The 19,734-nt window shown below is 31.1% G+C and overlaps 5 protein-coding genes across 8 annotated transcripts; 3 read left to right on the plus strand and 2 right to left on the minus strand.

Moving 5' to 3' along the window:
• Nucleotides 1–332: 332 nt before the first annotated feature.
• Arl8 (ADP-ribosylation factor-like protein 8) lies at nucleotides 333–5,456 on the plus strand. 2 transcript variants are annotated; one of them, XM_076622042.1, is made up of 4 exons: nucleotides 333–852; nucleotides 1,331–1,647; nucleotides 1,729–2,782; nucleotides 4,747–5,456. In XM_076622042.1, exons 1-3 carry the CDS (start codon nucleotides 730–732, stop codon nucleotides 1,847–1,849), a joined length of 561 nt encoding a protein of 186 aa, XP_076478157.1. In that variant the 5' UTR covers nucleotides 333–729; the 3' UTR covers nucleotides 1,850–2,782; nucleotides 4,747–5,456. The 2 variants fall into 2 exon arrangements, with proteins under 2 accessions (XP_076478157.1, XP_033194718.1); XM_033338827.2 differs by having other exon boundaries at nucleotides 1,729–2,776.
• On the plus strand, nucleotides 5,317–6,170 carry LOC117159206 (protein FAM32A). Its single transcript, XM_033338828.2, has 3 exons — nucleotides 5,317–5,456; nucleotides 5,583–5,715; nucleotides 5,792–6,170. The coding sequence occupies exons 1-3, from the start codon at nucleotides 5,371–5,373 to the stop codon at nucleotides 5,912–5,914; spliced, it is 342 nt and encodes a 113-aa protein (XP_033194719.1). The 5' UTR covers nucleotides 5,317–5,370; the 3' UTR covers nucleotides 5,915–6,170.
• A 111-nt stretch (nucleotides 6,171–6,281) lies between these two features.
• On the minus strand, nucleotides 6,282–9,150 carry udt (protein undicht). The gene is made up of 9 exons (XM_033338817.2): nucleotides 8,978–9,150; nucleotides 8,461–8,709; nucleotides 8,219–8,376; nucleotides 8,004–8,151; nucleotides 7,489–7,915; nucleotides 7,270–7,424; nucleotides 6,957–7,196; nucleotides 6,626–6,858; nucleotides 6,282–6,551 (listed from the first exon to the last, which is right to left on the minus strand). The coding sequence occupies exons 1-9, from the start codon at nucleotides 9,027–9,029 to the stop codon at nucleotides 6,369–6,371; spliced, it is 1,845 nt and encodes a 614-aa protein (XP_033194708.2). The 5' UTR covers nucleotides 9,030–9,150; the 3' UTR covers nucleotides 6,282–6,368.
• A 40-nt stretch (nucleotides 9,151–9,190) lies between these two features.
• Nucleotides 9,191–11,746, plus strand: LOC117159202 (nuclear RNA export factor 2). The gene has a single exon (XM_033338818.2). It carries the CDS (start codon nucleotides 9,898–9,900, stop codon nucleotides 11,509–11,511), a length of 1,614 nt encoding a protein of 537 aa, XP_033194709.2. The 5' UTR covers nucleotides 9,191–9,897; the 3' UTR covers nucleotides 11,512–11,746.
• On the minus strand, nucleotides 11,746–19,474 carry IntS1 (integrator complex subunit 1). 3 transcript variants are annotated; one of them, XM_076622035.1, is made up of 14 exons: nucleotides 19,282–19,470; nucleotides 18,839–19,018; nucleotides 18,252–18,733; nucleotides 16,878–18,167; nucleotides 16,617–16,792; nucleotides 16,375–16,527; nucleotides 15,610–16,287; nucleotides 13,745–15,541; nucleotides 13,374–13,688; nucleotides 12,798–13,260; nucleotides 12,602–12,726; nucleotides 12,351–12,541; nucleotides 11,996–12,268; nucleotides 11,746–11,917 (listed from the first exon to the last, which is right to left on the minus strand). In XM_076622035.1, exons 2-14 carry the CDS (start codon nucleotides 19,002–19,004, stop codon nucleotides 11,802–11,804), a joined length of 6,225 nt encoding a protein of 2,074 aa, XP_076478150.1. In that variant the 5' UTR covers nucleotides 19,005–19,018; nucleotides 19,282–19,470; the 3' UTR covers nucleotides 11,746–11,801. The 3 variants fall into 3 exon arrangements, with proteins under 3 accessions (XP_076478150.1, XP_033194804.1, XP_033194806.1); XM_033338913.2 differs by having other exon boundaries at nucleotides 19,178–19,470; XM_033338915.2 differs by lacking the exons at nucleotides 11,746–11,917; nucleotides 11,996–12,268 and having other exon boundaries at nucleotides 12,390–12,531; nucleotides 19,178–19,474.
• Between the last annotated feature and the right edge of the window lie 260 nt (nucleotides 19,475–19,734).

Genomic DNA, 19,734 nt, shown 5'->3' on the forward strand with positions numbered 1-19,734 from the left:
TTCGTATACAACTTGCAATCTTACAATAACGGTCATTATTATTTTAATGTGAAGACATTTCATTTTATTTCCTACAACTTTATATTAACAATAGAATGAATTTTCAACAACAGTATAAATAGTAGAAAAATCCATAGGCAGCAATAAATACATTTATATAGTTACAAAATTGGTCCTTTACTTCGATAAAAAATACAAAAATTTAAATTTCTGTTCATATCCCTATATGAATTCTATATTATAAAAGAATCTCTCTAGTCGATATAAAATTGTGCACATAAGCACGCGTATGTGCAATAAACCAGTACATTTGTTGGAAAACGGAACAGAAGTCACCAACGCGTCCTAGTCAGTGAATTATTAATTGAACGAAGTATCAAAGAGTAACATCTAGTTGAGAATCGCTGTAACGTCTTCTGCTGCACGTCAATGCCCGAACTGTCAAGATCGTTCTACCACCATCTACTATAACTCGCAATAAACTTGTTTAGCGTGGAAGATATTACTTTTTCATAAGATAAATTCGTGTTTAGCATCTTGTGACGCATCACAGGCACTGGTGCCGCGCGATTAGTCAGCGCCAGTCACTGACTAGCGCGGTACATACTTTCGGAGTTGACGGACTGACGTCGTAGTCGAGTGCAAATGACTACATGTCAAAGTCAGTGAGCGGCGTACTTTAAGTGTACTTCCTACCGGTGGAGCTGGATTTCCTCCGATTGAATAAAAATGTTGGCTCTCATCAATCGAATTTTGGATTGGTTTAAATCCCTCTTTTGGAAAGAGGAGATGGAACTCACTCTTGTTGGCTTGCAGTACAGTGGAAAAACCACCTTCGTAAATGTTATAGCGGTACGAAAATTTGCTTTCATTGTTACAATTTAACGATTGGTATTCCTATTCGCGTTTTTATTAAATAAAACGTACCATGCTCATTTGAAAAATCACTAAATCGTCATATTTTACCATTATAAAAGAACAAAACGTGCACCGTTTTGGTTAGATTCTATATTTCATTCGGGATAACTTTGTAACTGATGTAAACCTTGCACCCGCCCTAATATAAAGATTTAAAATTACATATCTTCGCAATCATTTTCTGGGAAACGAACTTGATTGTTGTCGTTTTCTTTTGTTCCTTAATTTTAGATAGAATAGTGACCAATTCATGAGCAGTTTAATAAAATTATACATTAGTTTTTTCATAACATTAACATATTTGTTATTTTGAAACATTTTCTATATTTTATCACTGTATTATTTTATATTCTGTAATGAAACAAGTACTATTTCTCAGAACCTATTTCTCATAGAATATAATCTTTTTCAGTCAGGACAATTCAGCGAAGATATGATCCCAACTGTTGGTTTTAATATGCGTAAAATAACAAAAGGCAATGTAACTATAAAGGTATGGGATATTGGAGGTCAACCAAGGTTTAGATCAATGTGGGAAAGATATTGCAGAGGAGTGAATGCAATAGTATATATGGTAGATGCAGCTGATTCTGAAAAAATAGAAGCAAGTCGCAATGAATTACACAATCTATTAGACAAACCTCAGCTATCTGGTATACCAGTGCTGGTTCTTGGTAACAAGAGGGACTTACCTCTTGCTTTGGATGAAAATGGGCTTATAGAAAGAATGTATGTTTGTTATTTAAAAAATTATAGTCATAGTAGTGAGTAAATGATAAATGTATGTCATATAAATACTTTCTATTTCAGGAATTTATCAGCAATTCAAGATCGTGAGATCTGTTGCTATAGCATTTCATGCAAAGAGAAAGACAATATTGATATAACATTGCAGTGGCTTATAGCACATTCTAAAAGTGGTGTTCGTTAATATGTGTAACTAATTTTATGTACTTACTCATCTTTATCGAAAAGCCCAAAATATTGATAGAATGGGGATCAAATGTGCAAGGGAGTGTTGAGTAATGATTTTATTCTGAATTGAGTGATCAATTATTGTAGACACTTTTTTTAAACCTAAGCTTTAGCTGTTATCTATTCAGTCATATAAAAATCATAGAAAGTTTGATAAAGGAAAAAAACAAAGAAATTATGCTTAAACCAAATATGCTCATGCAAATAACAAGACACATACATCCTGCAAGCACCTTAGAAATAAGTAACAATTTTTTATATTGTGTTTTCAGATAATCAATTTAAGTAACAGTGCTGTTATTCTAACTTAAATCCTTCAAGAAAAAATAGCATTTAATGGTTAATGTAGAAATGATGATAGCTAGTACGAATACAAGCGCAAAATAATATCAATTATCATATAGTACACATTTTTGAAACTATTTAATTAAGATTAATAGATCACAACATAGAGATTATGAACAATTGATTGCTATATGTACACGAATATGATGCTAAGTAAACTTGTATAATTAATGGAGAATTATTAACAAATTATATCAATTTATTACGATCCTTAAAGTATGACAGTTGTGTTATGTATATACACACACATACACGTATACATACATATATATACATACATATGAAAAGGAATAAAACAATGTAATCCATTTTTTAAATGGATTCTTGCCTTTGATAAAATTTTTATTATCATTGGAAAATAAAAATAATAAAATGTTGTATGTTTTTAAAACAATAATATAGAATTTTAAGCTATGTTATCTTATCCAGCGCAGAAACGTTATTGGTTGATATGCATGACGTCATAGCACTATCGATTGTGTATTGTCGAGAGTCGATTCATCTTTAGCGAGTTTATTTACTGTCCTATATAGTTTGTGTAAGTGTAAGTATAATGATTGTATTAGGTCATCCCATAAGTTCGTGCCGACTTTTGTGTATACATTTCATGTGTCGATTTATAAACATACGGCGATAAGGGACCAATGCACTTAAGCTTAGCTGATCGAGAATAGGCTAGAGCAGATTTTCGTGGATATAATATCGTAATATAGTGAACACAGTGACTTCTAACAGTAAAAAATCATGAGTGAAATGCGTATCCATTTTCGACATCTCATGTTATATGAATTTCGGAAAGGAAGTTCTGTAATAATTGCCACGAAAAACATATGTGCTGTTTACGGAGAAAATGCGCTTTCATCTCGCACCTGTAGGAAGTGATTCCAACGTTTTAGAGCTGGAAATTTCTGTTTAGAAGACGAGGAACGCTCCGGGCGTCCTCCTCAGATAGACGAAGATAAAATTCGGGATCTTGTTGAAAAATCACGAAGTTTGACAGTTCAAGAGATGTCAAATATTCTGAAAATACCTAAGACAACGATTCATAGGTGTTTAAAAAAATGGGGATGGTGTCAAAGTTGAAGTTTGGGTGCCCCATGAACTTACGGAACGGAACCGTCTTGAACGAACGACAGCGTGCATGTCATTACTTGCGCGTAATAAACATGAGCCATTCCTTAAACGCCTGGTAACTGGTGATGAAAAGTGGATACTTTACGAAAACCCTGAACGGAAACGTAGCTGGTCCCAACGAAATCAGCCACCTCAACGCTGCGCAAAACCAGGGTTACATCCACGTAAAGTTCTTTTGTGTGTATGGTGGGATTATAAAGGAATACTCTATTTTGAACTTTTATCTAGTAGTGATACCATTATTCAGACAAATATTGCACTCAGAAAAATTAAGGGAAGCACTAGCTGAAAAACGACCAGGTTTAGTGAATAGGAACAACGTTATCTTCCATCACGATAACGCTATTGTCGCGAAAAGCGTTACAAAAAATTGTCTGAATTTAATTGGGAAATTTTACCACATCCCCATATTCCCCAGACATTGCCCCATCTGATTACCACCTGTTCAGAGCATTACAACACTTTTTAGCCAGTAAAAAATTTGAAAATATTGACATTCTCAAAAATAGCTTAGAAAATTATTTTAAAGAAAAACAAGAGAACTTTTATCAAGACGGAATAATGGCCCTACCAGAAAAATGGGAAAAAGTTGTACAACGAGAGGGGGATTACATTTTTTTATGAAACTGAAAGGTATATAAACAATCTTAACATATATATCCGCTCGAAAAACGGCACGAACTTATGGGATGACCTAATATGTACAAGATTATCCACTTAACTTTCAAGTTTCGACCCACGCTCGCCAGAACATATAAGAATGGCAACAGCGTAACATAAAAGCTTATGACATAGTCAAATGTAGCACACCATCTATGAGCGGTAGCTAAAAGTACAATTAAATGAAAACACAGAGCGATTTGGGTGTCACCGAAGGACTTTAAATTTGACATCACAATAAGGAGAAAACGATTTTCGCAGCCAACTTTGTTCCTATATGTAACTTAACTTTTTTTTTATTAATAACTGATATCTTGGATTATTACAACGTAATTTTTTTTTATTTAAAATTATATTCAACTATCAAAGTTATTAGCAAATTACAATGAAATGGTTCACAATCTTACAAACATCGAGGCCCTTTTTCTATTTCATCATTTTCTTCTACATCGTACTTCAAAATTTGTTAACTACCACTTTCTAGAAATTGACCGCTATTACCTGATATTGATCGCTCTGTTCTGAATACATCGAACGTAAAAATAAGGAACAAGGAGAGCAATTGAGATACAAGACACCTCCCAGACTAAATGTCTAAATATGAATCCTGTGAAATATTTTGTTATATCTCAATTGCCTTCTTATTCTTACATTCAACGCATTCAAACAATCGTGTTCCGAATTTCACAATTTCTGAAGAATCAATTTTTTCAGTGATTCTAGGAGCATCCGAAAAAGAGCTTTCTGTTAAACCTGAGGAAGATCCTCACCCGAGAATGCACTTAGGACGAGGAGCACTTAGGATTTCCACAACGGCGAAAATTTATTTATTTTCTTTATTTTTTGTTAATAAATTGCTATATTCTGACATTTCTAACCCTGCTTTATATGTGTCATCGTTCAAAAATATAGTAAACAATTAATTGTCATTCTTATACTTGCCTATCTCGGGTAGAATAATAGATATGAACTTTTTCATAGAACCATACAATTAAATAGGTACTTGTAGCGTAGAATTCAATATGTTCATATCTATACTAGTGTGTAACCAAACAGAGCAAATCCCTAACATTAAGTTTAAATACATAGATTCTCATATATGCTAAGGTTCAACCAAACAGGGCAGATCCCTACCTTTATAGGTTCTTGTATATGCTAATTTCAATTTAAACTCAGCACTTGGCCGCATGGTGGAGCACCTGTACTGTGAAACAACTAAAACTACGGGCGTGAGCACTCTCATTTCCTCCCTGATAGTATACATAATCAGCTATAACCTGAGAACATTTTATAAGAACAACAATACATTAAATAATAAATATTTATTTAAAAATTAACATGCGAGCAACAACTGATGATGATCCATATGCTCATGTAGCAAAAGGACCATTGAAACTAAAAAATGATCAAAATGTGATTAAAAAGTATGTATCTGACAAATCTTATTTTTAGATTAAGTTTAGTTACATTGACAGTTACTAAATATGTAGATCAAAATTTACGTATAATCCTTAGATTGTTAATAATACAATTATTATTTTTTTTAATAGAAAAAAGAATAAAGAAGGTAAAAAGAAGAAATTAGTAGAAGTGACAAAAATTACGGAAGAAGAACAATCTAAGGTAATAGAAATTAAACGAACAAAAGCTGAAATAGCATTTCAAAAGATGCAAGAGAAGATGGTAAGCAATTATTTAATTGATAGTCTCATATTATAAGATAAGGTAATATAATATAACTCTGCAATATTACTTGCAGCAAACTGAACGAATAAAACAAAAGGCTTCAATGACGCACAAACAACGGGTAGAAGAATTTAACAGACATTTAGACAGTTTAACAGAACACTTTGATATACCAAAAGTCAGCTGGACAAAATAGATTCTTTCTATGCTTTATATTATACTATATTTATACATAAAATTTAAGCATAAATAATATAATACTTAATTACATTAGATTATTCTTAGATAAAATTTTTCATAAAATTATTCTTTATTGTAAATTTTTTTTATAAAAGTACATTAATTATTAAATTCAGATCGTCATAAAAAATTGTAATTGTAAAATGGATGGATTCACACTAAAGCTTATTGTTATTTTATTAATTAATAAAAGATATAATTTTTAAGTATAAGGCACATTTTGTTAATGCACTTCATATTGTAACATATATATAATGAGTATTATATATTACAATGTATAGTAAATATCTCTTTGAATTTAAGATATACAATAAATAAGTGCATTATGTATATTTGTCTATAATTATTCATGTCTAATAAACGATATGTACACATATGGACGGAACTGATTAATAAAAGGGGTTAATATACTATGTTTCAACCAACGGTATATGAATCATACCTATTGTTAAAAATAAGAATGAATATAAAAACGAAATTTTTATACTTCCACTACCATAATGGAATATTTTTATATAATTTTCCGTTACGACCCAAGGATTACTCCCGTCATCGAAATACATTGGACATTGATCACGTTCTCTTTCATATTCCTAATTTAATTATAAAATGTATTTAGAATTATACATAATGCATTAAATAAACTTATAGAGGCACTTTGTATTACCTGCAACTCTAACGCAACTGCGGCACCTTCAGTATAATTACTGCTTGTAACATCTTGTTTAAGATCACAGAATGGTCCAATAGCTTGAGACATGAGAACTTTATTTAAATCTGCTCTTTGATATACCCAGCAACGATATTTACTAAAAGGATCTAACTCGTCGTAGGTTATTAAATATGATTTTAAATTTTCTTTCCAAAATCCAATACATTGCATTTTGTAATCCGGGAGACCTATATTTAAAAAGAACATGTGGAATATGTTATTTTTCTACTATATTATATATATATATATATATATATACTATTCTACTATAGCAATTTACACTTACTGTAGATATCCACAGGTCTTCCTAAATGATCTACTGATAAACAATAGGTTTCATCAATGGCAATTTCCTTTTGGTCAGTATCACATACAGAAAAATCTGAAATGTTTTGTTTGCAATAAATATTTGGACGTGGAGACTTTGTAACACCCCCTAAAATTCTAGTTTCAAATAAAACATCTCCTTTTTGAGCAAACATGTATTTTCCGGCCACTGGACAGCGTACTGGTACGGGATTCTTAGCTAAAGGTACAACAAATATTAATAGAAGAACCTAGCTAGCATTAGATATACAGAAAAAGTATTTTATACTGACCTAAGAATAAATCATATTTCCAAGCTTCCTTGTTAGGGAACTGAACCCAAGAACAAACTGTATGGAAATCATCTTTAATAACTGCAATACCACGTCGATATCTGATAATGTTATGATGTCGACGTACAAAGTCAAAGCATACATAATCTTTTTGACTAAAAATGAAAATTAATTAAATATTGAAGCATAACATTTATCAATTACATTAAACATCCATACCATCCATCAACAGTTAATCTAGCCATCATCACCCTGGTATCCCTCGATTCACGACAAACATAAATCGTACGTCTATAACGACCTTCATCAGGATACCAAGTTTCAATTATATGCGTTTCGTTAATGAAAATATCTGCATCAATATTGGCAGTGTTTATCCATTGTCCGCTCATATCTTCTGGTAGTCTGCATCCTGGTTCTACTACTTCCGCTTTGACGGGTGTTACCCTTAATCGTTCTGGACTTTTCTCAACTGTCTTCAACGTATTACATTCTGCAGTAATAGATACACCAATATAAAGATCATCATCGCGATTCTTTAGGAAACATCGGTATTTTTCGTCTTTTCTAGATTCTTTCGTATTTGCAACCGCGAAAAAATGATTTTTATCAACAAACCAATCTCCCAAACAACTGTATTCTACCACTGAAATAGAAAATGGAATATTATTTGAATTTTACAAGAAAGAACTTAGCAAAATAGTATTAACTCCTAATTTAACAAAATACATTACCTCCTTCAAAAGTATTCTTCATACCAGCGCATTGTTTGTACGTTATGTTGAATTTTTGATTAGTTATCAAAAATTGTGTTCCGGCAGTTTGACATGATCTAATTTGAGCATCTGGATGATTGCATTCTCCTGTAAATCTGAATCGATTCTGTAATAATAAAAAAATGGATAAATTTTGTGTATACTATTGTACAAATGTACTATTAAATGTATACCTGATAGGCAAACTGCCACACTCCTTCAAGAGAAGATCTACAGTTTACTGGGACATAATTCTCTGAAAATAGTGTTACTAACTGTTGGTCAGGACGTAACCCTTTACATACATTTTCCACATTTGGCTCAACACCACTGGGTAGATTCACACAATATGCTAAATCATAAGCATGCAGTATTAATGTATTTTATATACAGATTTTTTTTATTAATTCCTTTAAATTTATCTTATATACTTTACCTTCAAGTTTTTCTAATACATTTACAGTTCTAACAATTAATTTAACACAGTGATAACAGGTTTCATGTTGAAACACAAATGTATAATTAACATGATACTCTTCTATCATATCAACGCATCTGCCACGATCAGTCATTGTTTCAGCATTTATTTCTGTTAAAGTGTTCCTTCCATTTTCCCAAGAAAACCAAGATCCTCTAATAACTAATGGAATTTGACAAGAACTTGATTGTTGAATCGAATACACAACTAAAGAAACATAAACATGAAAAAAATATGAAATTATTGTCATTTATATTGAATTGTTTATATGTTGTTAAATATATTAAAAATTATAACATTTGTAATATGTCACAAAAATATTGAATATTCAATAGAGTAATTAATTATATATTTTTTTAGCATATTTATTTTTTAACTTAAAAATGTTTTTATATAAAGTTTTTAACTTTTAAATACAGAATTAAAAGTGGAATTTTGTATACACATAAGTAATTTACAAATCACTAAAATTTACCTTGGCACATAAAATATAAACCAAATAAAAATAAATGTAATCGTTTAATCATCTTGTCATTAAATTTTGTATAATAAATTTTATAAGTAAAAAAATGTATATTTTGTATACATATAACTGATATGTAATTAATCACAAAAAAATTTACGCTCAGTGCCCAACCCACTTGTGAATCATACATATGCTGCCCTCTGAAAATGAATGTACTATTTAAACTTGAATTAACCCATACAAATTAATGTGTTACTTATTTGTTAAAATTAAATATATATCGGTTTTTGAAACAAATATTCAATATCTTTGTTATTGAATTGTAGACGCAATAAAAATGAGTAAAAGTTATTGTAAGGAATACAATATTTTCTACAACTAAAATTTAAAGTAGGAATATTTAGGCTTAAGATATTTAATTCATTTCTTAAAAGTTTCAAATATTAAGGTTTTGAACAAATATTTTTGTTTTTACATATTATATACATTTTGTTAGAAATCAAATCTTAATAAATCGTTTCGTACAAGAAAAATATTATGTAAGTACAAAAAAATTTGTTTTATATAATATTCGTAATTTAAATAAAAATGTAATGCGAGCATTAGTGAGTACATGTCACTCAATACTTAATATAAATCGTTGAATTAGTGATATTCTTCCAGAAAGTAATATTTTTTGTATAGGGAAATTTATCTAAACAGTATATTGTATGTCTAAACAATTGTATACAGAAATCTTTTATATATTTACTAAATATTGTTTGATTAAAATTAATTTCTAATGTCTTCTAACTATTTGTGAATAAATCTTATAAATTTAAGCGATTGTATTGTGAATTAATTTCATATTTTATTACTTTTAATTTTATTGTTGCTTTTTGTGAAAACATAAACTTTATAAATCAACATTATATACATTATCAAGAACAATGACAAATGCAGAAGTTGTTAAAAATATGTCAGACTGGGAACCATTGCGACTGACATATATTAAACCATCACTTAATACTCAAGAATCAACTTTGGCAGCACGACGAGATTTATGGCACAAATTCATTTTATTTGGCATAGGACAATATAAAGCAACAGAAGTATTGAGAACAATTATTGTTGCTTGTGAACCTGAAATTATATTACCCATTATGTATAAAGAGGAAAGTCCCAACAAAAGTACATTCCTGACAAAATGTAGCTGCAGCGCTATTGAAAATCTTGTAAAGCAAGGTTTATGCATAACATTGTCAAATGGGCAAGAATTACGCATTGATATTATATTGGGATATACAGATTCTCAAAGTTTACAATTGAATCCTAATAGAGTTATAGCACAGGCACTTTATTATAGGTATGAACCTACAAAAAAGGTATTGAACCTTGATGATTTTGAAAATGAAAAGTCATTAAACTCTATATATTGTCCCATATCTTTACCTAAAATATTACACTTTGTTTTAAGATGTACTAAAATGGGTATTTTGAGCAATAATCGTGATTCACGGTTACCTGTTAGAGAACTGACTTTAAGATATAATCAAATTACAGGCATTGTCTTCTTTGAAAAATTTTTTAGTTATCATTTAACCAAATTAGACTTACGTCATAATCAAATCACAGATGTGGAATACTTACGCTATTTTAGTGAGTTTAAAATAAGTGAACTTTGGTTGGATGGGAATCCACTATGTGCAAAATACAGCAAGTGTCAAGATTATGTGCAAGCAGTAAAAAATGTTTTTCCTCATTTGCAAAAATTGGATGGAATTGTAATAGGTATGGAACAAAAGTTTGTTCCTAATATTCAAAGTAACTTTCTAAGAGATGGTACAAATACTTGTTTGATCAAACAATTTGTGAAGCATTTTTTCACGTTATATGATCAAGATGATAGACAAGTGATGAATGGTTTATATGACAGAGATGCACTTTATTCTATGACTCTGGGACCTGTTTCAAATTACATTCATAAACAGCTAACTAAGACGTTTGTTACAAACAGAAATTTACTAAAATTTGTTGATTATGCAAAGTGCCAAGAATTTTTATTACGTGGACCAGAAAAAATCATTTCTGCGCTCAGAAATCAACCGCCTACGATACATCACTTTAAAACATTTTATATAGATTTATTGTATGAAGGAGAGATTCACATTGCAATTTCTGTGCAAGGAATGTTCTCATTTCGAGACATTCACCAATGTCCTCCAATGTTTTTCAATAGAACTTTTATGATTATGAAAAAAGAAGATAATGAATATTGCATTACTAATGATCAGTGTTATCTTGACGGAACACCTGCTAATGGCACTTTGTCAGGAAACAGTGAAATAAGGTTTGAATCAAAAGGTGCTCCAAAATTTACTCCAACAGTGTTTAGTGTTTCTGAAAAAGAACAATTACTTACATTTTTACATGAATTGACTACAATGAATATGAAATTTTGTCATCAATATCTTGAAGATGCCAACTGGGATATTAGAACTGCTATTGTGACATTTATGAATATGTATACAGTCAACAATGTGCCACCTGAAGCTTTTCTATAATATGTATTTTACTGTATAATATTTATATAATATAGATATTATTATCTGTTACATGCTTGTAATATAACAAGAAAATTGTATAATTGTACTATAAATTTGTACCTATGTAAAATATTAAATTAGTTTTATTTTATATAAGTATAGAAAAAATTCATTTTCAACTTCATATAATAATTTCATTAATATTATTTTTAAAAATATATTACTACCTGAATAAAACAAGCGCCATTTTTATAAAAAAAATCTTTATTTCATTTTATACAAAATATAAAATTACAATTTTCATGATATTAACAACCTTGTTGTGTATTTAGCAGAGCAATGGTTTTATTTATATATGGTATAGTATTCACATTTGAATTTACTCCTAATTCAAATACTTTTTGCATTAACGGTAAAGCGTGTTCTGAAATAAAATATAATTTATCAGAATACAATATATATTACCAAAACAGGTACTAGAATAAACTAAAGAGAAATATACCTTGCATACATAATACAATTTCTGGTAACTTCTCTAAAGCTGACATTAATATATCAGCTCTAGAACTGTCCAAACACCTTTGAAATGCAGACAAGATATTTGCATTTGATGCTGGGCGATGTTTTAATGCTCTTGCTAATAATGTATGAGCAAGAGATCTTATGTTACTTTGCGGAGATACAAGCAATTCTGCTATATTGTCTGTTATAGATTCCAAAACTGAAGGTTTTCGTGATGACAAATGCTCAATTTCTTGAAGAGCGCTAAATACATCTAAAGCATAATATTAAAATTTGTATATTCTAATATTATAACGATATTTAAATTGAAATTAAATCGTATTTTCTAATCATACCTTCACCTTGCAGTTTAGATAATGTAGTTAACAATGAAGGCCAATGCTGTGGAATAATGGATTCTGTCGGAGGTGGAGTAGGAGGAACAGTAATTAAAATCTCCTCTATGTCTTCTCCTTCTCTTGGCATTGGAATGCCTGATACAAGCGTTCTAAGTGTAACTAGATTTGGATAATGTACCTGCAATTCACTATATGTAAGTGTAAGCTGATATCTGAAATTCATAGAAGAAATTATAGTTACTACTTACTGTAGAGCCTGAGCATGTTTCTGCAAATATTTCAATGCCCTTTGTGCATTATAAGAGATGTATGCTTGTAGTAATGTAATAAATCTATTTAAGAGTGGTATAAGATCTTTTACTGGACCATAATTCTGAAAATAAAACAGATTAGCTATTTTTAATTTGATTCATATTAATAATATATAAATATTCCTTTACATACTTGGAAGCACTGAAAGTAATTCTCCAATGTATCTTCCAAAGCAGTCTGATGTTCTTCACTAAACAAATGTGGTTGTAGTAATTCCAGTAATCCCATTATTTGTACAAAAAGATTTAGATGATGACCTGCTCTAAATTGACTAAAATCCAAATAAGATCTTCCCATTAGTGACGACGCTAACATTGGAAGTTGTCGTAACACTAAAATAGGATGCACAGCAGCCATTTTTCGGGCGCATAATTCGAAGTCTTGAGATCTAGAATTCCATGACTTTTGCCGCGGTGTTGCTGCTAGAGCAGTTAACAAAGAATGACTCATACAATCTAACACAGAACCCGTCCATTTTGTAATTTTTGCTCCTCCAACAAACTTTTTAGTTTGAAATGTGTCTAAGTAACATATTACTTTAGGTATTTTCATGTACATGTGTAACAAGAATTGATGGACCATATCTGAATCAATACTAAAAAATAAAAGAGAAATATTTAGAAAACTTCTATTAAAAAAGGAAACTTACTCTTTTTTTAAGCTTTGTTTCTGCAAAAAAAACTTAATACTACATTAAACTAGACATACTCTGAGTCATTCATCATACGTGCAGCCAAATATTTTACTACACTGGCTACCAAATGATCGTCTGTAGAAACACAGTGTAATAATAAATCAAGACGAGAATCCATTCGAGCAAGTGCAATGTTTCTGTTTTGACAATTATATATGATAACAGCTTCTGCAACTATATACGCTACAAGTGTTAGTAACTGTTTCTCGTGTAAAAGTAAAATATTTTCTGGAACATAATGTTTTGGCGTGAATTTGTCTCTGCCTTGCCAGAGTTTTGGATTACAAGTTAATGCCCACAAGAAGTCCAGAACAGCTGTCGGATCATACCTATGAAAATAACATTATATTACCTTCATATATTTTTTAAATTATTTTTTACTTACCCATCATCACATTTATCTAATAAATGTCCAACACATTTGTACAAAGTTGCCCAACTTGCCCTATGCGTCAATAAAGTTAACAAGTAGGGCCTAAATGAATGTGAACTCATAACATTGTTATCAACTTTCATTTGTATCTTCGTTTTCCCAAATAAAAGTTTCATTTGGAGAGTAGGACATGTTCCAATTAATTCTGGTTCAACAGATGCTAACCAATCGATTAATACACCAGTTCGTGGCTTCAAAATGCCTTCATTACTATCATTTACTAGTAATCTTGCCATTGCCTCAACAAGAACGTCGGTTTTCTGTTGTTTCAGACAAATATTTAATAACTTACGTCCAACTGCTTCCAAATTCACTGGATCCGTGCTTTCTAAAATAGATCCAGGATCCCGATTTTGCATCAACATCGTTAATTCCATGCTTTTTGGCGTTTTGGTTAATTGCACGTTTGCAAAGTCTCTTAAAATAGATAGAACTGGTGCTTTTACATCTCCTATTAGCTGTATCAAGTTTAGACACATATTACGGGCTAATTCAACCACTTGTTTCGAAGTCGATGGCTTTTTTAAAGGCAACAATATTACTCGCATTAGGGTGCAAGAATACTGAGGCATGTGAACAAGCGAGGCTAAGAATTGTTTAACTTGCATTGAACTTAATACACTACATATATGTTGTATTGCTAACACAGCAGCTCCACTTTCTTTAGCAGATTTCTGCAAATCTTTTGCTAAGGTTTTATGTAATCGGCGATATGCATCTACCTTTTGATTCATTGGTATATTTTCGATAAATAATCTATTGATTAAATGTGGGACATCCGTTTTAACAGAAGATTGTATGACAGATTGTATTTGAACTACAGCACTTAGAGGTAAAGGTTCCTGTAATTGTGCGATAGTTACAGCATTTTCATCAGGTAACTCTGGCTCCATCAATTGTAAAACCTGTACAAAGACTAGTCCACCCGTTGCCCCTCTTCTGTGTTGAACTTCAACTAATTGTGCCATATACGTCTTATCGAGTACTGCTTCACCAACAGAACTCGGGTCAATTTGCACACCAGTATCCAATGTATGGAGTAATTTAGTCATTGAAGGAACAGGAATACCGAAGCTCTGAATAAAAAGAACCAGTTGTTGTGGTTCCAAATCTTTAAGAGCTGCGTCAATTAAACGTGGTACACTACTTCTAATCATTCTTAGTTTTAACCAATCAGGTATTAATAAAGCTTCTTCGCTTGTATCAACGAGGAAAGCTTTTGGTGGTTCTGTATTCAATGGAAACCAAGTTTCAAGTAAAGCATCAAACAATACATCATCATCAGAGTCGTACGTTAATAAGATTATCATAGCATGAACAACTAAAATATGCATAGTACACTCTTCTCCTGTACTCCATTGTACTAATATCTGGTCTTGACTTTCAGACCAGGTATATTCCTCTGCTCGTGGAGATCGAGCTTTTTCTAGATAATTACAGAAAATCACCATGAAAGCATGCAGAGTCTGTTTAGCTGCTTTATTTGGTGGATTGTCAATTTCTGGTTGCGGTAGAATAGCTGCTATAATCGTACTTCGTTCGACTACTAATTGAGCTATTTCGTTAACTAAATCAGTTAAATCGGGTAAATCATCGTCTGTAGTATGCGCAGCAAGATAAGATATGTACGCATGTACAAGATCTGGGTTATTTTCGACTTGACATGCACCTCGAAGAGCAGTAGAAACTAAAGATCGTACTGATAAGAAATGAGGTATGGACGGTAATTTGCGAAGAAGCCAGATCTCCCTAAAACAAATAGTTTTATTAGTTTTAAACTTGAAGGAGCATTATTAAAAGTGAACTTATGAAATTACTTTTCATTCTCTCCATCTATATCCATAGGTTCCTCTTCAGTAGGTATTGATCCAAGTACCATCTTCAAACCTGTAATTGCTTGAAGGCGGCTGCCAGTTTGTTGACTGCTCAGTCTTCTTAAGAAATATTCTAAAACCTCGTAAGCATGTTGTCGATCCTGTTCGGGATCAGTTAATAACATTTGAAGATGGGCTAATAGCTGTTGTTGTCTTGGTTGCTTCTCCACAGCTTGAGTACTAGTAGATAATAAAAATTCACAAAGACACTGTACAGGTAATTGACTAAGAGATCCCTCGCTATTTTGTACAAGATCTGCTAGCCATGGCATACTCTGAGACGAACTCTGTTGTTGTCTTTGTATTATATCTAATAAGAAATCTGGTTTACGAGATCGACAAAGTAAATGTCCCAACCTATGAGACACATTTAATGATTGTATTTGTTCCAATACTGCTGGAGGTGGTCTCCTAGCAATTCCAGTTGGTTCCATAGTCATTAGTTGTGATAGTAATAAACTGTTTTGTTCTGATATTTGTATTCTTGTTGATGCAGCAGCTAAGTGCGATTCGTATTCTAATATTTCTTGTTTCTCTATAGCTTCAACTTGCAATTCTTTCGAACGTTCTTGCTCTATTATTTCTGGTAATGCCATCGTTGGTGGTGGATAGGAGAAATGACTATAAGAAATAACACATTAAAAAAGATCTGTTGAGAAAGAATATAAGTATTTTTCTCTGCAAGATTACACAAAAAATCAAACTTACTTCGTAATACACATTTCCATTAGAGTCCGTAAAATGGGATACCTCTTCCATGCAACAGCACCAATAGTAGAAGGATTGTGAGCAGCCAGTATTAATAACATTATCCACCCTTTCCAATATAAATTTGATATTGCCAAAGTAGGTGGTACATAGCTAAATAAAGTGAAATAAGTAATTAATATGAATTTTTACTGAACTGAATTTTACTTTAAATTTATAATATTATTAAAATCTGTAAATACTTTGACGGTATGTTTATAGTTCCTGGTGGTTGATAAATGCACAAGTTAAAAATAAGTTCAATTATATCCAATTTATCAGCTTGTAATGTCGGGAAACTCTCAGTTGAGTTAGCTGCCGCTCGTCTAACTAATTGATCCACCAAATCTAATGTTTCTGAATGAGTAATGCCATTTTCCTAAAAGACAAGGTATACAACACAAACTATTATACTAGAGAGACATGCTATAAAAATAAATAAATTTATCATTTTAGATATATACTTTTGAAAAACCAATCAGTAATAGTCTTAACAATGTATTCTGTAATAATGGAACATCCGAAATAAGACGTAAATAAAATACTCTATCAGATTCGGGTGGCCAATTATCTAATTTATAGTACTGCTCTGGTGGTTCAAGCAGTAAAATTTTATGTAAGGCATGAAGGAGCTCATTTTTTCCAATGGCGTACATCTGTGGCGCCGAATTCTGTAGCCATAACACGGCTTCGAATTGTATTGTTGCTACCATGTTCTGAAATTGATGTAATAAAGCTATATCTTTTTTATCACCTCTTTGTGCTAATGCTGCAGCTTCTTTAACTTGTGGGCTGATAGCTAGTAACATACATAAGCACAATAAATCTGCAATTGAAATGAAGACTCGTTCTTTGAATTCAAAATTAAGCAACTGTTGCGCTATATCCTGTCTTTCGGACATCAATGTACGCGCAAAAATAAGTAAATTAATATCGTGTCGACAAACACGTACGATTTCTCTGAGTAAAGCACGTAAAGGTCTCAGATAATCTTCTCGGTTCATTAATAAATCCTGAAATATTTCTGCAAGTAACTTAGCTGCTTGCTCGGATAAAGTTTGAAACATTACACCTATCATTGGCATATTATTTGGATTTCTTGCATTAGATAATTCGTTATAAATTGTATGTTTTAAGATAGTACATAAATTTTCAGGGTGCAAGCCGATTAATTCCTTTACGCCATTTAGATATAAATTAATTACAGCTTTAGTTTTCAATCTCATTTTTACTAATTGACTTATAACTTCAACATCTCTTTGTGTATGAGAAGTACAATTGTAACAAATATAACTCAGTAATTCTTGGGCAGGTCTCATTAGTTTCGGATTATGCAACCATACTTCTAATCTTGGAACGGCAATATTTCTGATTTCTACAAAACCACAGGCTGAAGAAAGTAATTTTAGAAAGTTTTTGGTAATTGACTCTGGTTGTCGTCTATTCAACTGTTCTTTCACAGCTTCAAGAACAATGAACTCTATGTTCTCTATACAATGAGTGTATCTAGGAGTAATAGGAAACTCTATTTTTTCTTTGTCACCAGAAAACTGTACAGATGAAGATCCTGGATCTTCATCGTCAATTGTAGATGGACTATGACAATCTCGTGGTGTTAATACAGATAGTTCTGGTTGTAGGACACTTTTTGGTGGATGCCTTGTATTAAATCCTGTTAAAATATTATCTACAAAACCTTTGCATTCTTCATGATCAACCCATACTCTTTCACCTAAAGCATCCTCAATGTATAGCTAGGAAAAGGATAATAAAAATTAATTCTAAATTAAATGTTACATATAACTAATAAGCATTAATATAATATATCTATGAACAACCTTAACAAAGATTTCTGGCCAATTTCTTTTATCATGAAACCCCTTCATTAACAAATTAGCTGCAAGTACAGGAACTAATGGGTTTCCTTTCGTTTTATAATTATGTCCTTGATCCCGTTTCAATAAAGAGGATAGTGCGTGTAATATACAATCATTTGAAAACATAGAAGGACGAATTTTTGCTAAGTATAATAATCCCATGTATACCAATGTATCTGGTTTCCACTTCTGATTTTTAAGTGTTTTTATGGCACCACAAATAATGCCTATAACTTTGTCACCTTCATCATTATCATTAGCTTCTAGGACCATTGGAACAAAATCTGCTGGATCAGTATCTATGGCTACCAATTCCCAAGCTTCAGCACTTGAGAATGGTGGTCGTTGATGAGAAACATGTGCAGCAAGTTTAGGTTTTTTTTGTGGGATATATTGAAAAGATTGAAGTGATCCTGATGGTGCTTCTCTTTTTCTGTCAGTTCCTACATAATTTTGTATATGTTAGATAAATAAATTGTATCATAAATTTTCTTTAATTTTCTTCAAATTTGTCTGGACATATATTAAAATAACAATCTTTTATTTACCAGAAGTTGAAGTATTACTACTTTGCTTAGAATGAATAACACCTGGTCTTTTAACATCAGAATTTTCATTACGCGAACCTTTGGATCCAAGTGCAAATAAATCAGAAGGATGCTGAGCAATTTTACTTTTTGCACCTCTGCCAATTCCTGCCTTTCCACGATCCATTATGATATTTGTATCTTTTAAGTTTATGAAAATAGAGAGCGTAGTTAATAATCACTGACACATTGTTCACTTTTTGGGTAAAATAGATATATAGAATCATCATAATATAATATTCAGAATTATCATAAAATAATAATAAATAAATATTTGAAAATATTTCGCATTAAACTAACCTATGCAACATTTATAACACGAAATTCCAAAAATTTCTTTTCCGGAAAATATATCTAATATAATACATTACTAGCAATATTAAATATATGAAGTAATTTATTACAATTGAAAATGTAGATATAATATTATTTTCCTACGTCAATAAATTAATGTTCTTCCAAACAGAACACTTTCGGCCAACAACAGTAGCAGACATACACAGTCACCACTATCGATATCGTTTTGCTAAAAATTCGATAAGATCGAATTGACAATTGGATCCGGTAATCATAAATTTAAACTGATGAGCAATAATTGCAAGGTCAAAAACTAAAAATATCGAATATTAACAATTTAATTTTTGCTTTTAAATGTACTTTTTATTGTTGAAATCTGTACTTACATTAATAAAAGAATAATGCATTTACGACTTAAATTTTTATCAGTTTAACTCTAAATTCTAAGAATATTGCAATTAGTCATCAAGAAATCATTAAATAATGTATTAAACACGTATGCTGTTCTAAAACATACAATATTCAAATGTATTTTTTAGCATATGGAATTCAATATATTT

The sequence above is a fragment of the Bombus vancouverensis genome, chromosome 10, assembly GCF_051014615.1.
Source record: "Bombus vancouverensis nearcticus chromosome 10, iyBomVanc1_principal, whole genome shotgun sequence".
Classification (NCBI taxonomy): domain Eukaryota; kingdom Metazoa; phylum Arthropoda; class Insecta; order Hymenoptera; family Apidae; genus Bombus; species Bombus vancouverensis.

Excerpts from the sequence above, each read along its gene's own strand:
- Arl8 (XM_076622042.1), top strand. The coding sequence starts at position 730 with ATGTTGGCTCTCATCAATCGAATTTTGGATTGGTTTAAATCCCTCTTT. Across the intron at positions 853-1,330 it reads CCTTCGTAAATGTTATAGCG|TCAGGACAATTCAGCGAAGA; the intron begins GTACGAAAATTT and ends AATCTTTTTCAG. Across the intron at positions 1,648-1,728 it reads AATGGGCTTATAGAAAGAAT|GAATTTATCAGCAATTCAAG; the intron begins GTATGTTTGTTA and ends TTTCTATTTCAG.
- LOC117159206 (XM_033338828.2), top strand. The coding sequence starts at position 5,371 with ATGCGAGCAACAACTGATGATGATCCATATGCTCATGTAGCAAAAGGA. Across the intron at positions 5,457-5,582 it reads GATCAAAATGTGATTAAAAA|AAAAAAGAATAAAGAAGGTA; the intron begins GTATGTATCTGA and ends TTTTTTTAATAG. Across the intron at positions 5,716-5,791 it reads AAAAGATGCAAGAGAAGATG|CAAACTGAACGAATAAAACA; the intron begins GTAAGCAATTAT and ends TATTACTTGCAG.
- udt (XM_033338817.2), bottom strand. The coding sequence starts at position 9,029 with ATGATTAAACGATTACATTTATTTTTATTTGGTTTATATTTTATGTGC. Across the intron at positions 8,377-8,460 it reads TGTATTAGAAAAACTTGAAG|CATATTGTGTGAATCTACCC; the intron begins GTAAAGTATATA and ends CTTATGATTTAG. Across the intron at positions 6,859-6,956 it reads AAGACCTGTGGATATCTACA|GTCTCCCGGATTACAAAATG; the intron begins GTAAGTGTAAAT and ends TTTTAAATATAG.
- LOC117159202 (XM_033338818.2), top strand. The coding sequence starts at position 9,898 with ATGACAAATGCAGAAGTTGTTAAAAATATGTCAGACTGGGAACCATTG.
- IntS1 (XM_076622035.1), bottom strand. The coding sequence starts at position 19,004 with ATGGATCGTGGAAAGGCAGGAATTGGCAGAGGTGCAAAAAGTAAAATT. Across the intron at positions 13,689-13,744 it reads TTAGATAAATGTGATGATGG|GTATGATCCGACAGCTGTTC; the intron begins GTAAGTAAAAAA and ends TTATTTTCATAG. Across the intron at positions 12,727-12,797 it reads ATTACTTTCAGTGCTTCCAA|AATTATGGTCCAGTAAAAGA; the intron begins GTATGTAAAGGA and ends TTTTATTTTCAG.